Genomic DNA, 15,161 nt, shown 5'->3' on the forward strand with positions numbered 1-15,161 from the left:
TCTTCTTGCTGCTGTGCAAATATTTGACTTCTCTTTCTGTCTGGTGCAGGGATTTTGAAGAACCGCCTCCAGTACCCCCCAACTCTCCAGGGCTTGCCATCTGTTGGCAGGATGACCAACGAGCTGACGTGGTACAAGACATCCACGCTGGGTCACAGGGCTGTCCCTGCTGCCTCCTATGGCAGGATCTACTCTGGGGCTGGCAGTCTGTCCCAGCCAGCCAGCCGATACTCGTCCCGGGAGCAGCTTGACATGCTGATGAGGAGACAGATGTCCCGGGAGCAGCTGAGCAGGCACAACTCAGGAGAGTGCCTGGAAGCTGTGCCCAGTCGGCATGGGTCCAGAGAGGAGCTGGACACTATCCCCAGCAGGCATGGATCTACTGAACACCTGGAAAGTATCCCAAGCAGACATGCATCTAGGGAGAACTTGGATCTACTCGCTGCTAGGCCCAGTCAGAGAGATCACGGGAACACGCTGCCCCGGAGGCAGGGCTCCAGAGACTGCCTTGATGCTTTACCCTGCAGATTTGGGTCAAGAGAGCAGCTAGACTGTGGGCCAGTAAGAGAAGTCTCTAGAGAGTGGCTAAACACATTGCCAAGTAGGCAAGTGTCCAGAGACCAAATAGACATGTTGCCAAGTCGGGATACTTCTCGAGAGCGATTGGATTTGCTTTCTAGAAAACAGCCTTCAAGGGATCTGCTAGCATCAGCTAGACAAGCTTCAAGGGAGCAGCTGGACTTTTTGTCCAGAAGATCCAATTCCAGAGAGCCTCTGGACACAGTGCCTAGCAGGCAGCCCTCGCAGGACAACCTGGGCAGTCTCTCTCGGAGGCAGCTGTCCAGGGAAAGCCTGGAACCGCTGTCAAGGAGACAGCATTCTAGGGAGAACCTGGAGGCCATTCCCAGCAGACATCCTTCCACTGAACAGTTAGATATCCTTTCTTCCATCCTTGCTTCTTTTAACTCCTCCGTGCTGTCCTCGGTGCAATCTTCCAGCACGCCTTCAGGCCCTCAGACCACCGCCACCCCCTCTGCCATGCAGACCTCGACGCCCTCTGCAGTGTGTCCCTCAACACCTCATTCTGCCACCTCCCACAGCATTTCAGAGCTGTCACCAGACTCAGAGTAAGTGGTTTCCTTCCTTCCTTAGCCAGGTCTTGTTCTGCCAATCTTGTGCATTGTCCACCTGCCTGGCTTCTTCCCAAAGGTGTTTAGTTTAGAGGGAGAGGGCTGTGTAAGGGTGAGCTCCCTGTGTGAGTGGCAGGTGTCTCCTGGTCCTGAGTAGTGACTGGGCAGGGAGAAGCTTCAGGTGTGACAGCTCCAGATGCTTGTAGTGCAGCACAAGCAGATGCCTCTGTGTATGTGAGTCTGTCCCCTCTGCCCAAGGGATGATGGCCCTTGCTTGTGGCCTGGGGGTACTCAGGGAAGATGCTCTGTGCAGCTAGGCTGGCCTCCTGGCTGATCCCTTGGTCAGTGCTGGCTCTAAGTCCCAATGGATGTATGCAAGGGCCAGGCTGGCTGGAGAGGAGGGAGCCCAAGTCCTAGGGAGGCCCTGCCTTCCCCAGCCACATTTCTCCCCAGGCATGCTGTTCCAGTATGTCATTTTCTCCCTCTACCTCTGCTCCCTGCTGGTACTGCTCCCACCCCACCCCATCCCTCCTTCCCCCTTCCCTTATCTCAGGGACTCGGAGACAGTTCCTGCCCTGACACAGGAGAGGTTTTCTGCCCTGTCCCCATCTGGCATAGTGGGGAAAGGGTGCTGGAGCCCAGGAGAGATGCCATGGCTTAACACTGTTTTTCTTTCCTCTGAGAAGAATAATGAGAAACGACGGCCATTCCTGAGGGGCTGAAACGGATCACAAGAGAGATGGAAGAAGCAGGGCTCTTCACCAGGCACTGCCAGCTGAGGTTTGGTATCCCCATGGAGCAGGGGCCAGAACTGATGGTTGTCAGAGGCCCAAAACCAACCCTGCTTTCCCCTGCCCTGTGGGCTCAGGGGCCAGCAGCCCACACCACCCACTGCCAGGAGCCTCCAGGCTCTCAGCTGCCACCATGCTCTCCATCACCTGCCTGGTGTGACAGGTAGTACTGGGCAAGGGTGGCATCTCTGATCCCCTGGGGCCAAGGTCTTTCTCTGCGAGCTGTTTGTGTGTGGGGTGTGCCTGTGTGTGTGTGAAGGGTGGGCAATGGCAGGGGGACAGAAATGGAGCTTAGGATATGGGGACAGGGAGGGTTTTCTATCCTTTTGTATCTTTGTAATCAGAGAGAAGAGAAATTTCTATGGTTATTTTTACGGATGGTCTGTTCCCAGGACCTGGAGCATTTGTTTCACCAACAGCCCCTTCCCAGTTTCCCTGGGGCTACGAGAACCACGATCCCAGTGGACTGGAGAAACAGTGCCAGGCAGTCCTTAAGGCTTTGCTGGCAGTGCTTTGTCCCATTCCCCCTGTAGGGCAGCTGGCCCTGTTGCCCTCCCTGCCCTCCCACTGCAGCTCCAAACTCTGTCTCTGCCCGCCTGGTGTCCCTCAGCCCCCTGCAGCCAGGCCTCCCTCTGCCCTGCCATGGCACCGCCCCATGGGGCTGCCCCTGTCTGTGAGCTGGGGCTGTGCCAGCGAGAGCACGTGTGAGTGGGGCAGCAAATTCAGCTCTAGGAACCTGCTGGGGAGGAGACAAGCTCTGCTGTGCAGTCCTGTCCTGTACCAGGGTGGTCCCACTCTCATCAGTGCTGGTTTCCTCGGCTCAGCAAGTGAGCACTGGGTTTTTACCCACTGGGTGTTGTGCTCTTTAACCTGCATGTTACAGAACAAACTTCTGTTGGTTTGTGGGTCTGGTAAAGGAGTTGGATGACCCTTGTCCTGCTGAGAAGTAGGTTTGGCTTTTCCCAGAGCCAGTCCTCACTCTGCAGAGGACTAACATCCACGGGAGCATGATGTGGCTCCAGTTTTAGGGTGCAGCATTGCCCACAAAAGTTTTATCTAGCTGGTTCCCTGGGGCCTCTGTGTACACCTGCTCTCCCCTGAGTAGCAAAGGACTCCAGCTCAGAGTGGCCTGAATTTTGGGAGATGGAGATAAACAGCACTTTGCCCTCTCTGGAAATTCAGGCTACCCAGATGGTTTCTCTGCTCAGCCTGGGGCCTGACCCCTGGCTGTGCTGTGAGATGGCACCCCTCTGTGCCTACCTCAGGCCAGGGCATTTGGCTCAGCAGGGCCAGCACGTTCCCTTTTAAACCCCCCAGGTGCTCTCAGGGCTGCATGACCATGTGCTCTTTACTGCCTTACTACCACACTGCCGTGGCATCTTACTGTAGCCCAGCCTGACATGTTTACAGGAGAGGACCCATGCTGCTGTCCTCATGCCTCTAGGGAGGCCAAGGCCTCTTGGCTGCCTCCCCGAGTCAGTGGGGAGAGTATGGAGGGAACAGAAGGGCTGGTGACTGGGGGTGCCCTGGGTCCCCAGCACAGCCCTGATGAGGCAGGCTCACTGTCATCCTTTTCCGAGGGATGAGGAGAGAAAGGCCTGCTGACATGTTTACATGCCATTTGGGACCAGTGTGCAGAGGGAAAGCCTGCTGGCCCCACCTGCTGGGACAGCCAGGCACCTCCACGCTGCCCATCTTTGCCTTTGGAAACAAGCTCGTTTACAAGTTTCTCTCCAGAGTCCTGGGATCCTGTCCCTGCTGCACTGTAGGGCCCATGTTCCTGCCAAGTTGGGCACAGGGCTCTTTATGCTGCTGCCAAATGGAGAGCAAGTGTCAAGTGCCAAAAAGAAGAGAGCAGCAGAGATGGTGGCCATCCCTGCAGGGCTGGTGGCCATCCCTGTAGAGCTGGGCCAGTCAAGAAGCAGAAATCTGCTTCTTGCAGACCAGTCTGCAGCTTGGTCCCTGATTGTAGTGCTGTGACCTGGGCTCTGGGGAGCATCCTCCTTGAGTTTGGATTTTTTCCTTTGGGGGATTTGGTTGGGTTTTGTTTCCTCTCTCTGTCTCCTGACTCTGTTGGCAGGGAGTGGGGAGATGCCCACATCCCCCTTTTGGCTGTGTAAAAGTGTACAATGGAAGCGCCAGATTTGGAAATAAAAGTCTATAAAATGGTGCTGGCCTCTGTGCTGTCTCTCCCTCTGCTGGGGATTCATGGCTGGGGCTGTGAATGCAGCACCTGGGCTCGAGCTGGTGTTGGGAGGGGGCTTGGGCAGGAGCTCACAGCCAGTTCCTAGGCTGCCTGGGAGTCACTGTGCCCTGAGGCAAGGTGACATTGGGATGGGGACTTGAGGTGAGGTGGTTGAACTGGGCTGTGTGCAGGCTGTTCACCCAGAGCTGGGATTGCCTGTGGTGCTGTGCAGGGGCTCCAGGCCTGGCTGGCAGGGCTGCAATGCCACAGTGGCTGTGATGAGCTGTGGGGCTCGTGCCTGGCAGCTGCCAGCACCCCCAGCCTGACCAGGCTAAGGGAAGAAGATCCATTTTCCAAAGGCTGCGTGACCTCAGCAGGGTCAAGCTGGCTGCCAGCAAGGAGAAGGAAGTGTGGGGAGAGAAGGCTGAACGTGATCCTGGTGCCCTCTGTCCTCCCCTCCTGTTGAAGAGGAAATAGCAGGTAAGCAAAGGGCAGCATTGATCCACAGCACCCTGAGCAAGGGTCACCATCAATTGTCATCCCTTTGTCCCCTAGGGGCTGTCACCTGAGCTGCTGGGAGGGAGTTCAGGGCAGCCTTCAGGAGTTGTGCTGGCAGTGCCAGGAGCTGTGTCCTGCCCTGCAGCCCTGCCAGAGGCTGGCTGGGGGGTGAGGGCCAGGGAGAGCCATTGGGGGGCTGGAGGGGTGAGGGGGGCCACAGGCAGAGAGACCAGCCTGGGGTGCACGTGGGGGACTGGAGGCTGGAGTGAGGGAAGGAATGGCATGGGCGGGGACAGGGAGCAGTGATAAAGAGGCAATAAATGGCATGGGGTGTTATCTGCTTTGGAGCAGGAGCCCTGTGATAACCTCTCATGTGCTGGGGGAGTGAATAAATGATAAGGAGTGGATAAACGAGGAGGCAGCAGTTTTATGTGGGTGCCTGTATTGGACATGCCTTTACCTGACCACTGATGGGCATGAGGGTGGACAGGGAGGGCCAGGGATGGGTTGAGGGAAGAGGCTCAGCCTCACTGAAAGCTGTGGGACTTGGGTATTGCTCACCACAGAGAGAGCCAAGGTGGCCACAGGCTGCCCCCACAAGGCACCAGGGAGGGAGACAAGTTGCTCCAGCTCCAGAGATTGTGGTCCTGGATGTCACCGCTCCTGCTGCTTCTCAGCCCCATCCCACCATGCAGGGGACCCAGGATTCTCTAATGCCTGGCCCTACCCACTGCCTTCACATCACACCTTGCTTCCAGTCAGAAATCTGAGCCTGGATTTCCGCTGCCGTGTCCCCGTGGGCCTGGGCCAAATGTGACTCAGAAATTCCTGGTAACCAATTCTACATTGTGATAGAGCCCGGGGAGGTGTGATGGGTTCAGTGGGACTATAGCGCCCGCGGGGGACCTTTGGAACAAGATAACAGCTGGGTCTGTGCAAATTGTGTGAGACCAGCGTAGTCCACAGAGCATAGCACACCTGTTTCCAGCAGGTAAGCAAGGGTCTGGGGAAAATACCCTGGATGCCATGACCAGAGGCTCTGGGTAAGCCTTCTTGTCCTGGTCACAGCTCCTGCTCCAGGGCATGGGTTGGGGAGCAGACATCCATGGGAGCCATGGGGGCACAGCAGTGCTCTGGGGAGGCAGCTCTTGGCAGGAGGTTGGCACCAGGTTGTGCCCAGTGGCAAGAAGCCCCCTGCCTTGCACGTGACATGGGTGGTCAGGCATGGCAGCATCCTGGATGTAGCTGGAGACCAGGAGCTGAGACTGTGGTAGACAGTCCCCAGAAGGGGATGGCTCTTGGCACAGTGGAACAGTACTGGGTCTGCCACAGCTGCTGAACCCAGGGCACCAAGGGGAGCATGGTGGGTGCTGTGCATCCATGGGAGTGGGAAGCAGGGTGGCTTCTTGGCAGGGCAGGAGGAAGGACAGGAGGCAAGGAACACTGTCTCAAAGATCACTGGCTGGTTTTAATAAATAGGAGGAAGCTGAGCACACACCTGACTGGTGGCTCCTGACCAAGTTGAGCACATCAGGTAGGAGGGCTGGGGTAACACAGGAGCTCAGGCTGGCACAGCCCCAGGCACTCAGGGAAGGGATTGTGGGTCCAGCTGCAAGTGGATGAGCACCTTAACACTGATCAGGCCACTAGCTGGGTGGGTTTGGAATGATGGTGCAGCTCTCAGAGCGAGCCCTGAGCAAGCACAAGCTGTAGATTTGTACAGGGGTTCCTCAGACCCACCGTCCCAGCCCTGGGAAGGGCGAGACCTCAGCCCAGCCTGGCTCCTCTGCCCACAGGCTTATCCCACTCTGCACTACAGGGGTCAAGGGAGGGCACTGTTGGAGGGATGGTGAGCCATGACATTTGCCGGGGTTTCACATTCCTGCTTCTCTCATGTGTAAAGGGACAAAGTCTGCAGATGGGGCTGTGGGATGGATGGGGCTCTGCCCAGCAGCTGCACTGGCCCACTGCCCTGCCTTGCTGCAGTTCACAGAGGGGAAGGTGTTTGCACCGAGGTGGGTCCTGTGTGGGCAGGTGGAGAGGGAGCCCCCCGAGGCAGCTCTGCTGGCAGACCCCACCCGTGCATTTCAGTGGGGTGGATGGGGCTGCTCTGGGGCAGGAGTGGGCAGCATTGATTGCCAAAGCCTTCCCTGCCCACCTGCTGACTGCCTACTGCTCTCCATTTTGAGGCAGTGCTGCTGCTTCAGGACTCCCAAAACTCAGCTGGTGCTTATCCTCAGGGCCATTCCTGCCCACCTGGTTGGCAGGTGGGATGGTTCCATGGGCAAGGGGAGCTGGAGGAGGGGCTTCAGGGTGGATGGGATGCCCCTGGCTGTGGGAATGCGGCTGAGCTGTCCCTTGTGTCCTTGCAGTGGACTCGCATTCCGGAGAGCCAGGTGGGCATGGCAGCAGAGATGGCCCTGAGCCACCGAGGGCCCCACAAGGTGCTGAGTGAGGCTGAACTGGAGGAGGTGGCACAGAGGAAACCTCCCACCAGCCCCTCTCTGCGTGGCTATCTCCGCAAGACCAGGTAAGACCATGTGGCCAGTGGGATGTGCCTGGACCTTGCCCCACACACCTTGCCCCATGCTGCACCCTAGCATGGGGTCCACCTTGCCCCATGCTGCACCCCAGCCCCGCCACCACAGGGAGCTGCAGACCTGGGGGTTCATTTCCCTATGCCCAGACACCCATGTGCCCACTCTGTCCTCCTGCCTGGAGGGACACCAGCCTCCAGTGCATGGAGCTGATGGTCCCACATTGCTTCCCATGGGCCTCATCCACCCTCACTGATGTCCCCAAGCCCCCTGCAGTTGTGCTCAAGTTCAGCTCCTGCTCCTTCCAGGAGCAGATGCTCGGGCTCTGCTGCCAAGTCCCTGCTGTTCCGCTTCCTGCCCTTCCTGCGCTGGCTGCCCCGTTACCCCATCAAGGACTGGCTCCTGGGTGACATCGTCTCAGGCTTCAGTGTGGGCATCATGCACCTGCCCCAGGGTGAGTGATGCCATGCCCAGGCTGCCAGGGGCCCCCCACAGCTGGGGTGGTCAGGGGTTGGCCATTGGTGACATGTCTCCCTTCTCCACCTTCTAGGGCTTGCCTATGCGCTGCTGGCTGGGCTGCCGCCGGTCACGGGGCTCTACTCCTCCTTCTACCCCGTCTTCCTCTACTTCTTCTTTGGAACGTCAAGGCACAACTCCGTGGGTGAGCTGAGGGACCATGTGCTTGCACAGCAATGGTGGGCAGGGAGCAAGGATGTCCATGGCACAGCATTACCACATCATCATCTGGGGGAACCCTTCCTGCCTTTACTTTGCTCCACCAAGAAGGGGGTTGGCCAAGCCAGAGCCAAAGTACAGTGTGTGTGCTTTGAGCCTGGCCTAAGGAGAGAGGAGCTGACACCTTAATTTGTCCTCTCAGAGAGGTCCTGGTGCCCACCTTGGGCTCCCTGCCCACACTGTACCTCTTCTCAGGTCCCTTTGCTGTAATCTCTGTCATGATTGGGAGCTTGACAGAGTCCCTGATGCCCAGTGAGAACTTCCTGGTGTCCGTCAATGGCAGCAATGCAACGGTTGATGAGGAAATGCGTGATGCTGCCAGGGTGGAGCTGGTGGCCACCATCACTGTCCTGACGGGTATCTTCCAGGTAAGGTGGTCCCAGCCTAGTGTAGCAGAGAACAGGAGACTGTAACCTGTGGGTCATTTCTGCCATCTGTTCTTCTAGGTGGCCCTGGGCCTCCTGCAGTTTGGATTTGTGGTGACCTACCTCTCAGACCCGCTGGTGCGTGGCTACACCACTGCTGCCTCTGTGCATGTCCTCGTCTCCCAGCTCAAAAATGTTTTTGGAATCTCCCAAGGCGAGGCCTCAGGGCCACTCTCGCTGTTTGTGGTGAGTGGGGGCTTGCTGGCACCCAAAGACCCCTGGTGCTCACCTCTGGGGCACATAAGGCCTCCAAAAACCTGCTGGGGAGGCATCTGCTTTCCTGAGCACATTCCCTCCTCCTGTGTTCTCTAGACTGTCATCGATCTCTGCAAGAAGCTGCCAGACACCAATGTGGGCACCCTGGTGACCAGCATCATTGCCATGGTGGCCATCTTGATTGTGAAGGAGCTCAACCACAAGTTTGCGGCCAAATTGCCCATGCCCATCCCCATCGAGCTTATCACGGTACCCAGAGCTGCCCCAGCCTCCTGTGGGGACACAGCCAGGAATCCCTGCTACATCCCTGCCCCCTTCAGGGTGGGGAGTGGTGGGATTGAGTTCCTTGGCAAGTGCAGCTCCAGGGCATGTGTTCCTCCACCACAGTCCCTGTGCAGGAAGACCCTGCCTCACTCCAGTCATTCTCCCCCAGATCATTGTTTCCACTGGCATTTCCTATGGGGTCAACCTGAAAGAAAAGTTTGGCATCTCCGTGGTGGGCAACATCCCCAGTGGGTGAGCAGGGCCTGAGGGTGCAGGGGGCTGTGCCAGGGCACCATGCTGCCCACAGCACCCCTGTTTGAGCCCCATCTCTCTCTTGAATGTAGGTTGAAGCCACCTGTGGTCCCTAACATGAGCTACTTTGGGCAGGTGGCAGGCAATGCCTTTGCCATTGCTGTGGTAGGCTATGCCATCTGCATCTCCCTGGGCAAAATCTTTGCCCTGAAACATGGCTACAAAGTGGACAGCAACCAGGTGATGCTCTGAGGCACAGGACCCCCACCCTGGGTGAAAGCTAATCTTGCCCTTCTTGCAGGCAGATGAAAGCACGGTGCTGCCCTCCCACTCCTCTGTCCCTGCAGGAGCTGATTGCACTGGGTCTCTGCAACTTCTTAGGAGGATTCTTCCAGTGTTTTGCCATCAGCTGCTCCATGTCGAGGAGCTTGGTACAGGAGAGCACAGGGGGCAACAGCCAGGTGGGTCTGGGCAGCGCTGCCCCCCTCTCTGGGGCTGAACCAAGGGCAGGCAGCACAGCGAGCAGTGGGGGCTCACCCCTTGCCTCCTGCTCTCCTTCTGCACAGGTAGCTGGTGTCATCGCATCCCTGGTCATCCTGGTGACCATTCTGAAGATTGGAGAGCTCTTCCGAGACCTGCCCAAGGTACATCTAGTCCCACAGCCCCAGTGTCACATCCCTCACCTGTGCCTGTCCCATGGCATGGTGATATGGTAAGTGAACAGCAAAGAGATTTGTCCTCAGCTTCCTCACAGCTGCAGAGATTTCTCTCCTAGGCCATATTAGCTGCCATCATCATTGCCAACCTCAAGGGCATGTTCAAGCAGTTCAAGGACTTAAGCACTCTCTGGAAGTCCAACAAGGTGGACCTGGTAAGGTGCTGGCCAGCCCTGGGGCTGTGCTCTTGTTCCTGGAGACGATTTCTCCACCTTCCCTGAGGCTTGTGGGTGCCAGTGGAGAGGCTGTGCTGCAGCTGACTGTGTCCCCTCTCCAGCTGGTCTGGGTTGTGACATTCATAGCCACCCTCCTGCTGAACCTGGATATCGGCCTGGCGGCCTCGGTGGCATTTGGGCTGCTCACGGTCATCTTCCGTACCCAGCTGTGAGTACCCCGGGGCTGGGGCCTGTGCCACGTCCCAAGGGCAGGAGGAGCCTGTGCTGACCTCAGCCCCTTGCTCTCCTCCCTGCAGCCCCCACTACTCCATCCTGGGGCGCATCTCCGACACTGACGTCTACAGGGATGTCGTGGAATACGAGATGGTAACAGCACCAGCGATGGGGGAAGAGCTGCCCGCACTGGGCGGCAGCTCAAAGCTCACTGGAAAAAGGGGCTGGGGGCATTTTGGTGGGGGGAATGGGAGGGGAACAGGTGGCTCCATCGCTGGGGTAGCACCCTCCCCATCTGCCCCCAGGCACAGGAGGTCCCTGGTGTGAAGATCTTCCGCTCTTCCTCCACCATCTATTTTGCCAATGTGGAGCTGTACGCCGAGGCCCTGAAGAAAAAGGTAGGAGAGCCACCAGCCTCAGAGTGCTTCCTCTGTCTCTTGCCTGCCTGCTAGCAACAGGGTGGTGTTGGGGCAGCTGGGGACACAGGGCCACATTGCTTTGCAGAGCGGCATTGATGTGGACCGCCTGATTGAGAAGAAGAAGAAGGCCCTCAAGAAGCTGAAGAAACAGCAGAAGAAACTGGAGAAGGAAAAGGCAAAGAGGAAAAAGGTGCTTCCTTGATACAGGGTACCACCCCTCCAGTGATATCCTGCACCTCTTCCCTCCCCAGCTCTGACATTTCTGTCAGTGCACTGGTGGGGCTTGGTGGCCCACACTGTTCCCAGTTCAGTTTAGGGCCAATGAGTGAGAAAGGCACTGGGACTGAACTGAGTCACACCACCCAAGGTTGGTAGGAAAGCTGGGCTGTTAATGATTATGTGCTGGAGCTGCCAAGTCATTAACCTTTTGCAAGTTAATCAGAATTAAGAGCAAGGGCAAAGGCTGGCCTGGTGCCAGATAATGAGCCTGGCTCTGCAGAGTGCTGCTGGGGAGAGGGATTTTGATACATCTGAAAAGAGTCCAAAAGTTGGTGAAGATGTGAGAGGGGCACCCACTCCTGTGGCCACCCACTGCCTGTGCCCTCATACAGCCAAAGAGCCTCACCAAGGTGAGCCTGGGGGAACACTGCCATGACCAGGGTGCTGCTGACACCGGGTCTCCTTCCCTTCCCCAGAATGCAGAGGACGGCCCAGGCGTGTCGGTGATTGAGTTGAGTGCAGGAGAGAGCAGTGCACCCTCAGAGCCCACCCTGCAGAGCCTAGGGCTGCCCAAGCCCAGCTTCTACGCTGTCGTCTTGGACTTCAGCCCCATCAGCTTCGTGGACACCGTCGCCATCAAGATCCTGAAGAATGTAAGGGGCTGGGGAGCAGGCAGGACAGCAGCCTCACTGATGGTGTCTCCGGGGCCCTGTGGGGTGCCCCAATGGCTGCTGCCCATTCCTCTTCTGGGTAAAATGTTCCCATTTGCAGATCTTCAGGGATTTCCATGAGATAGAAGTGGACGTCTTCATTGCCAGCTGCCCAGGTGAGGGGGATCTGCAGAGTCATGAGCCCTGTCTGTGTGCCTCTTTGGCACACAGCTGATAGCTTGGGGGGTCCCTCCATGGTGCTCCCACCCCCAGGGTTTCCTCAGGGGATGGGTCCTGCAGGTTGGATCCCATGGATCCAATCTGAGTTTTGAAGCTGGGTCCCTGGTGGTGACCCTGGTGTCCCCCACAACACAGGAGGTGGGAGGAGGCTGCTGCAGGTAGGTGACAGGGGCTCAGCTGGGTGCCATCACTTTAGATGCTTATCCCTCCACACAGTATCTGTCCTAGCCCAGCTGGAGCGAGGCAACTTCTTCAGTTCAGCCATCACCAAGCACTCCTTCTTCCCCTCGGTGCATGATGCCGTGGTGCACATCAGCAGGGAGCGGCAACAGGCCTCGGTGAGCACCCAGCCTTGCTGTCCCCAGCATGCTGATGGAGAGGGCAGCCACACCAACCCCTCCCTATCTGCCCCCTCAGGTGGAGCACAGCACCAGAATGTAGCCCTTCAAGAGGAAGACATCTCCCCCAGGAGATGGGTGGGCAAGGAAGGCTTTGCCCCCCTGATGGCAGCAACTCACCCACCCTGGGGCCCAGATGCCCCAATCCCCACCAGCCCCTCTGGACTCTCAGTACTGGGACTCTGCCCTGTCCATGAGCCTTGCTTTGATGGGGCTGCTGCTGGAGGATGGAGCTGCTGCTGGCTGTCACACCGAGGGGCTGCCTGCTGCCCCCACACTGCCCAGCACGGCCTGCCCCACCAGGCCAGGACATGGTTTGGGGGTGATGGAGGGACCAAAGCCTTCCTGCTCTCAGCAGCGGGCTGGCATCATGAATAAAGCTCCATGGTGTTCACCAGGGTTGGTTTCAATGCCCTTTCCTCAATAATGGTACTTTTGGGCCAGACCACCCAGCTGCACCCCGACAGTGCTGGGAATGGCCTCCCTGTGGGTGGGCTCCCAGCACCCTCCCTCTGGCTCTTTTCTGCCACTTCTTGCCATCACCTGCTCTGGGTAGCAATATGGGCAGGGATCCTCATCCTCAGAAGGGTCACAGCACCCTCCCTGCCTGACTGGGGAGCCACCAGTGCCTGCTGGCTGCAGTCATACCCACACCAAAGGGGAAAGTGCTTGCAGCCAAGAGAAGGCTGATACGGGGTTTTGGGGGGCAGGGGTAAGGCTGGTTCCACAATTTCAATATCTGGCATTCATTCATTTTTTTTTTTCTGTTTCTGTGTCTTTAATTATAGAGTTGCTGCCTGTATGATGATTAATAGGAATAGTTCTTTATGATCCTTCCCTTGCTGACATGAATAACTTTCATCTTTTCCTGGTTGTACCTGTGGCTATGCATTAAGGAAGAATAGAAGGGAATAAGTTTTAGGGATTTGTTGCAAGGAACCAGATTGGTAGTTCTGGTTCCATTTCTCATTGTCTAAGAAGAACTCAGATTATTTTTGGACTTTTCATAGACCTCTGTCTAGGTTAGTATTAGTCTTTGATTGACCCAGTCAACTTTAGGCTTCTAAGCTTGACTAGTGAATGTAAAAGAGAAAGTCACAGAGCTTGGGTGGTTCCTGTGTCAGCAGCTTCTCAGAAGTAGGGAGATTTATGTTCTCAAGTTTATTACTTCAGCTACCAGATTATGCTCAGCCCAAAAGACGGTGAGAAGGTTGGTTTCACCAAATGGTGAAAGAAGTGTTTCTGCTATTTGTGACTATTTTGTATTAACTGAGGTTTATTACAAGAAAGTTTGATTAAATGGCATGCATCTGGTCTTGGGGGAAACAAAATATTCTTTGTAGGCTTTTATCAAACTGAGATGGTCTTAAAGGACATAAAAATTAAAATACAGTCATTCCTGCTTGTTTCAGTTGCATTTTTAGGCTCAACAAACAAAATATGAAACATCCACCAATAGGGAGGGAAATTTAATTTGACTTCCTCCTTTTTAGAGAAGCTAATTATAAAACTTTAACCAGGATCAGAGCAGGCTGTAAAACAAGAAGAGTGCAATGCAAAAGACCAATCCTATCCTCTTAGTATTAATACTTGTGACTCAACTTGAGTGAAATGTGTCAAATCTGTGCTCTTGGGTATCACATCAGTAACAGGTACTTCAGCTGCTGCACTTCTCTCCTAAAGCTAAAAATATAATCCAAAAAATCGTGATTCCATGGTCACAGTTCACCCTGTGATGTTGACAGGTGAAAAAGGAGCAGAAGGTGCACATTACCTTCAAGTTACTTTAATCGTCTCTCTAAATTTATTGGCTGCTGATTTCCTGAAGGTTTAAACAGGTCAGTTGCCCATATCTTTCAGGAGTTTTGGTCATGTTTTTCTTGGGATTCTTCTAATCTTTTCCCACTAGTTCAGCCTCTGCTCTCAATCCTTTTCTGAAGTACCTCAATAGCCTGGAAATGTATTGTTTTTATTTATCACACCACTATTCTCTTCAAAGGGCTGTTTGCTTTAAGTGTCATTTATGCTGATTTTTTGCTAGCTTATTTTCAGATGCCAGCAGGTGTTTTGTAATAGCAAGTACACAATCCTATAGCTTGGTTTTCTTTTTATTTAGTCTGTCTAGAAAATGGAATGACTGAACATCTCAGGCAGGATTTTCTCTCCACAATATGCTTCACTTGAAGGGCATAGATTTCTATCACTAAGATCATGTACCTAAAATCTTGGCACTGAAGAAACTAGTGGTTTGCCAAAAAGGGGATCAGGAGAAATGTTGTAGAGCTGCTCTGTGCATATTAATGAAATGCCAGACAGTGAAGCAGTGGACTTTTCTGGGGTTTAGTACCATGTTGCTGCATTGGTGTCCATTTTCTCAGTGTATGTTAAAAACGCCAATCACTTGTTTTCAAAATTTTTAAAAGTTTAATAGTAATAAAATGGTTATAAAAATAGTAATACAATTAGAGTAATAATAATTTGGACAAATTGAATAAGGACAATATGAGACAATAAAGACAAAGAGTTACGGATGTCTGGGTACCTTTTTCTGGGCAACACGAGCCTGAAAAAGGACACCCGTTAACAAAGGATTAACGCTTAAAAGCAATAGCCTGTTGCATATTCATACACTTCATACATGATGCATAAATTCCATACAAATACAGGATTCTGTCTGGTCATTATCAACTTCTCCCTCTGAATCCTAACAGCGCCTTCGAGGCAGGAAGAAGTTCGTTTCTTCTGATAAGAGAGCAATAAATTCTCTTTCTCTGAAAGATTTAGGTGTCCCGTGGCTGCTATCTCGCTGCGAGTCCTTTCTTTTAAAAAAAGTATCTTACATAGCATCGTTTCTATTTTAACAATTTTTATAACCTAAAACTATATTTAACACAGTACTTAAGAGAATTAATACAGCATTACTTTCTAACACAACACATATAATATTCATTTTAATATTTGCGAAAAGCCAATCATAAAATACATGCATTTTTCACAGGGTATCAGTGGCATTTCTGTCTATAAGTATGCTGACTAAGATTTCTAGCATTTCATGCCGTTTCTTTACTGTAATTTTAATGTCTTCCTTCAGATTAAA

At 54.4% G+C, this 15,161-nt stretch overlaps 2 protein-coding genes across 4 annotated transcripts in view; both read left to right on the plus strand.

Annotated features, from left to right (window-relative positions):
* The window catches only part of CELSR3 (cadherin EGF LAG seven-pass G-type receptor 3), a 31,306-nt gene extending 27,215 nt beyond the window's left edge, over positions 1 to 4,091 (plus strand). For all 3 annotated transcript variants that reach the window (XM_054515995.1, XM_036390846.1, XM_036390848.1), the window contains 2 exons: positions 50 to 1,127; positions 1,817 to 4,091. In XM_054515995.1, coding sequence (XP_054371970.1) covers positions 50 to 1,127; positions 1,817 to 1,844 — 1,106 coding nt within the window. In that variant the 3' untranslated portion in view covers positions 1,845 to 4,091. The remainder of the gene's footprint in view (positions 1 to 49; positions 1,128 to 1,816) is intronic.
* A 2,909-nt stretch (positions 4,092 to 7,000) lies between these two features.
* On the plus strand, positions 7,001 to 12,221 carry SLC26A6 (solute carrier family 26 member 6). Its single transcript, XM_036390849.2, has 19 exons — positions 7,001 to 7,134; positions 7,456 to 7,595; positions 7,692 to 7,802; positions 8,072 to 8,244; positions 8,323 to 8,487; positions 8,614 to 8,766; positions 8,951 to 9,033; positions 9,126 to 9,273; positions 9,381 to 9,494; positions 9,600 to 9,677; positions 9,809 to 9,904; positions 10,027 to 10,133; positions 10,222 to 10,291; positions 10,444 to 10,536; positions 10,643 to 10,747; positions 11,253 to 11,429; positions 11,548 to 11,602; positions 11,883 to 12,004; positions 12,084 to 12,221. The coding sequence occupies exons 1-19, from the start codon at positions 7,007 to 7,009 to the stop codon at positions 12,105 to 12,107; spliced, it is 2,142 nt and encodes a 713-aa protein (XP_036246742.1). The 5' UTR covers positions 7,001 to 7,006; the 3' UTR covers positions 12,108 to 12,221.
* The last annotated feature ends 2,940 nt before the right edge of the window (positions 12,222 to 15,161 follow it).

The sequence above is a fragment of the Molothrus ater genome, chromosome 11 (genome assembly GCF_012460135.2).
Source record: "Molothrus ater isolate BHLD 08-10-18 breed brown headed cowbird chromosome 11, BPBGC_Mater_1.1, whole genome shotgun sequence".
NCBI lineage: Eukaryota > Metazoa > Chordata > Aves > Passeriformes > Icteridae > Molothrus > Molothrus ater.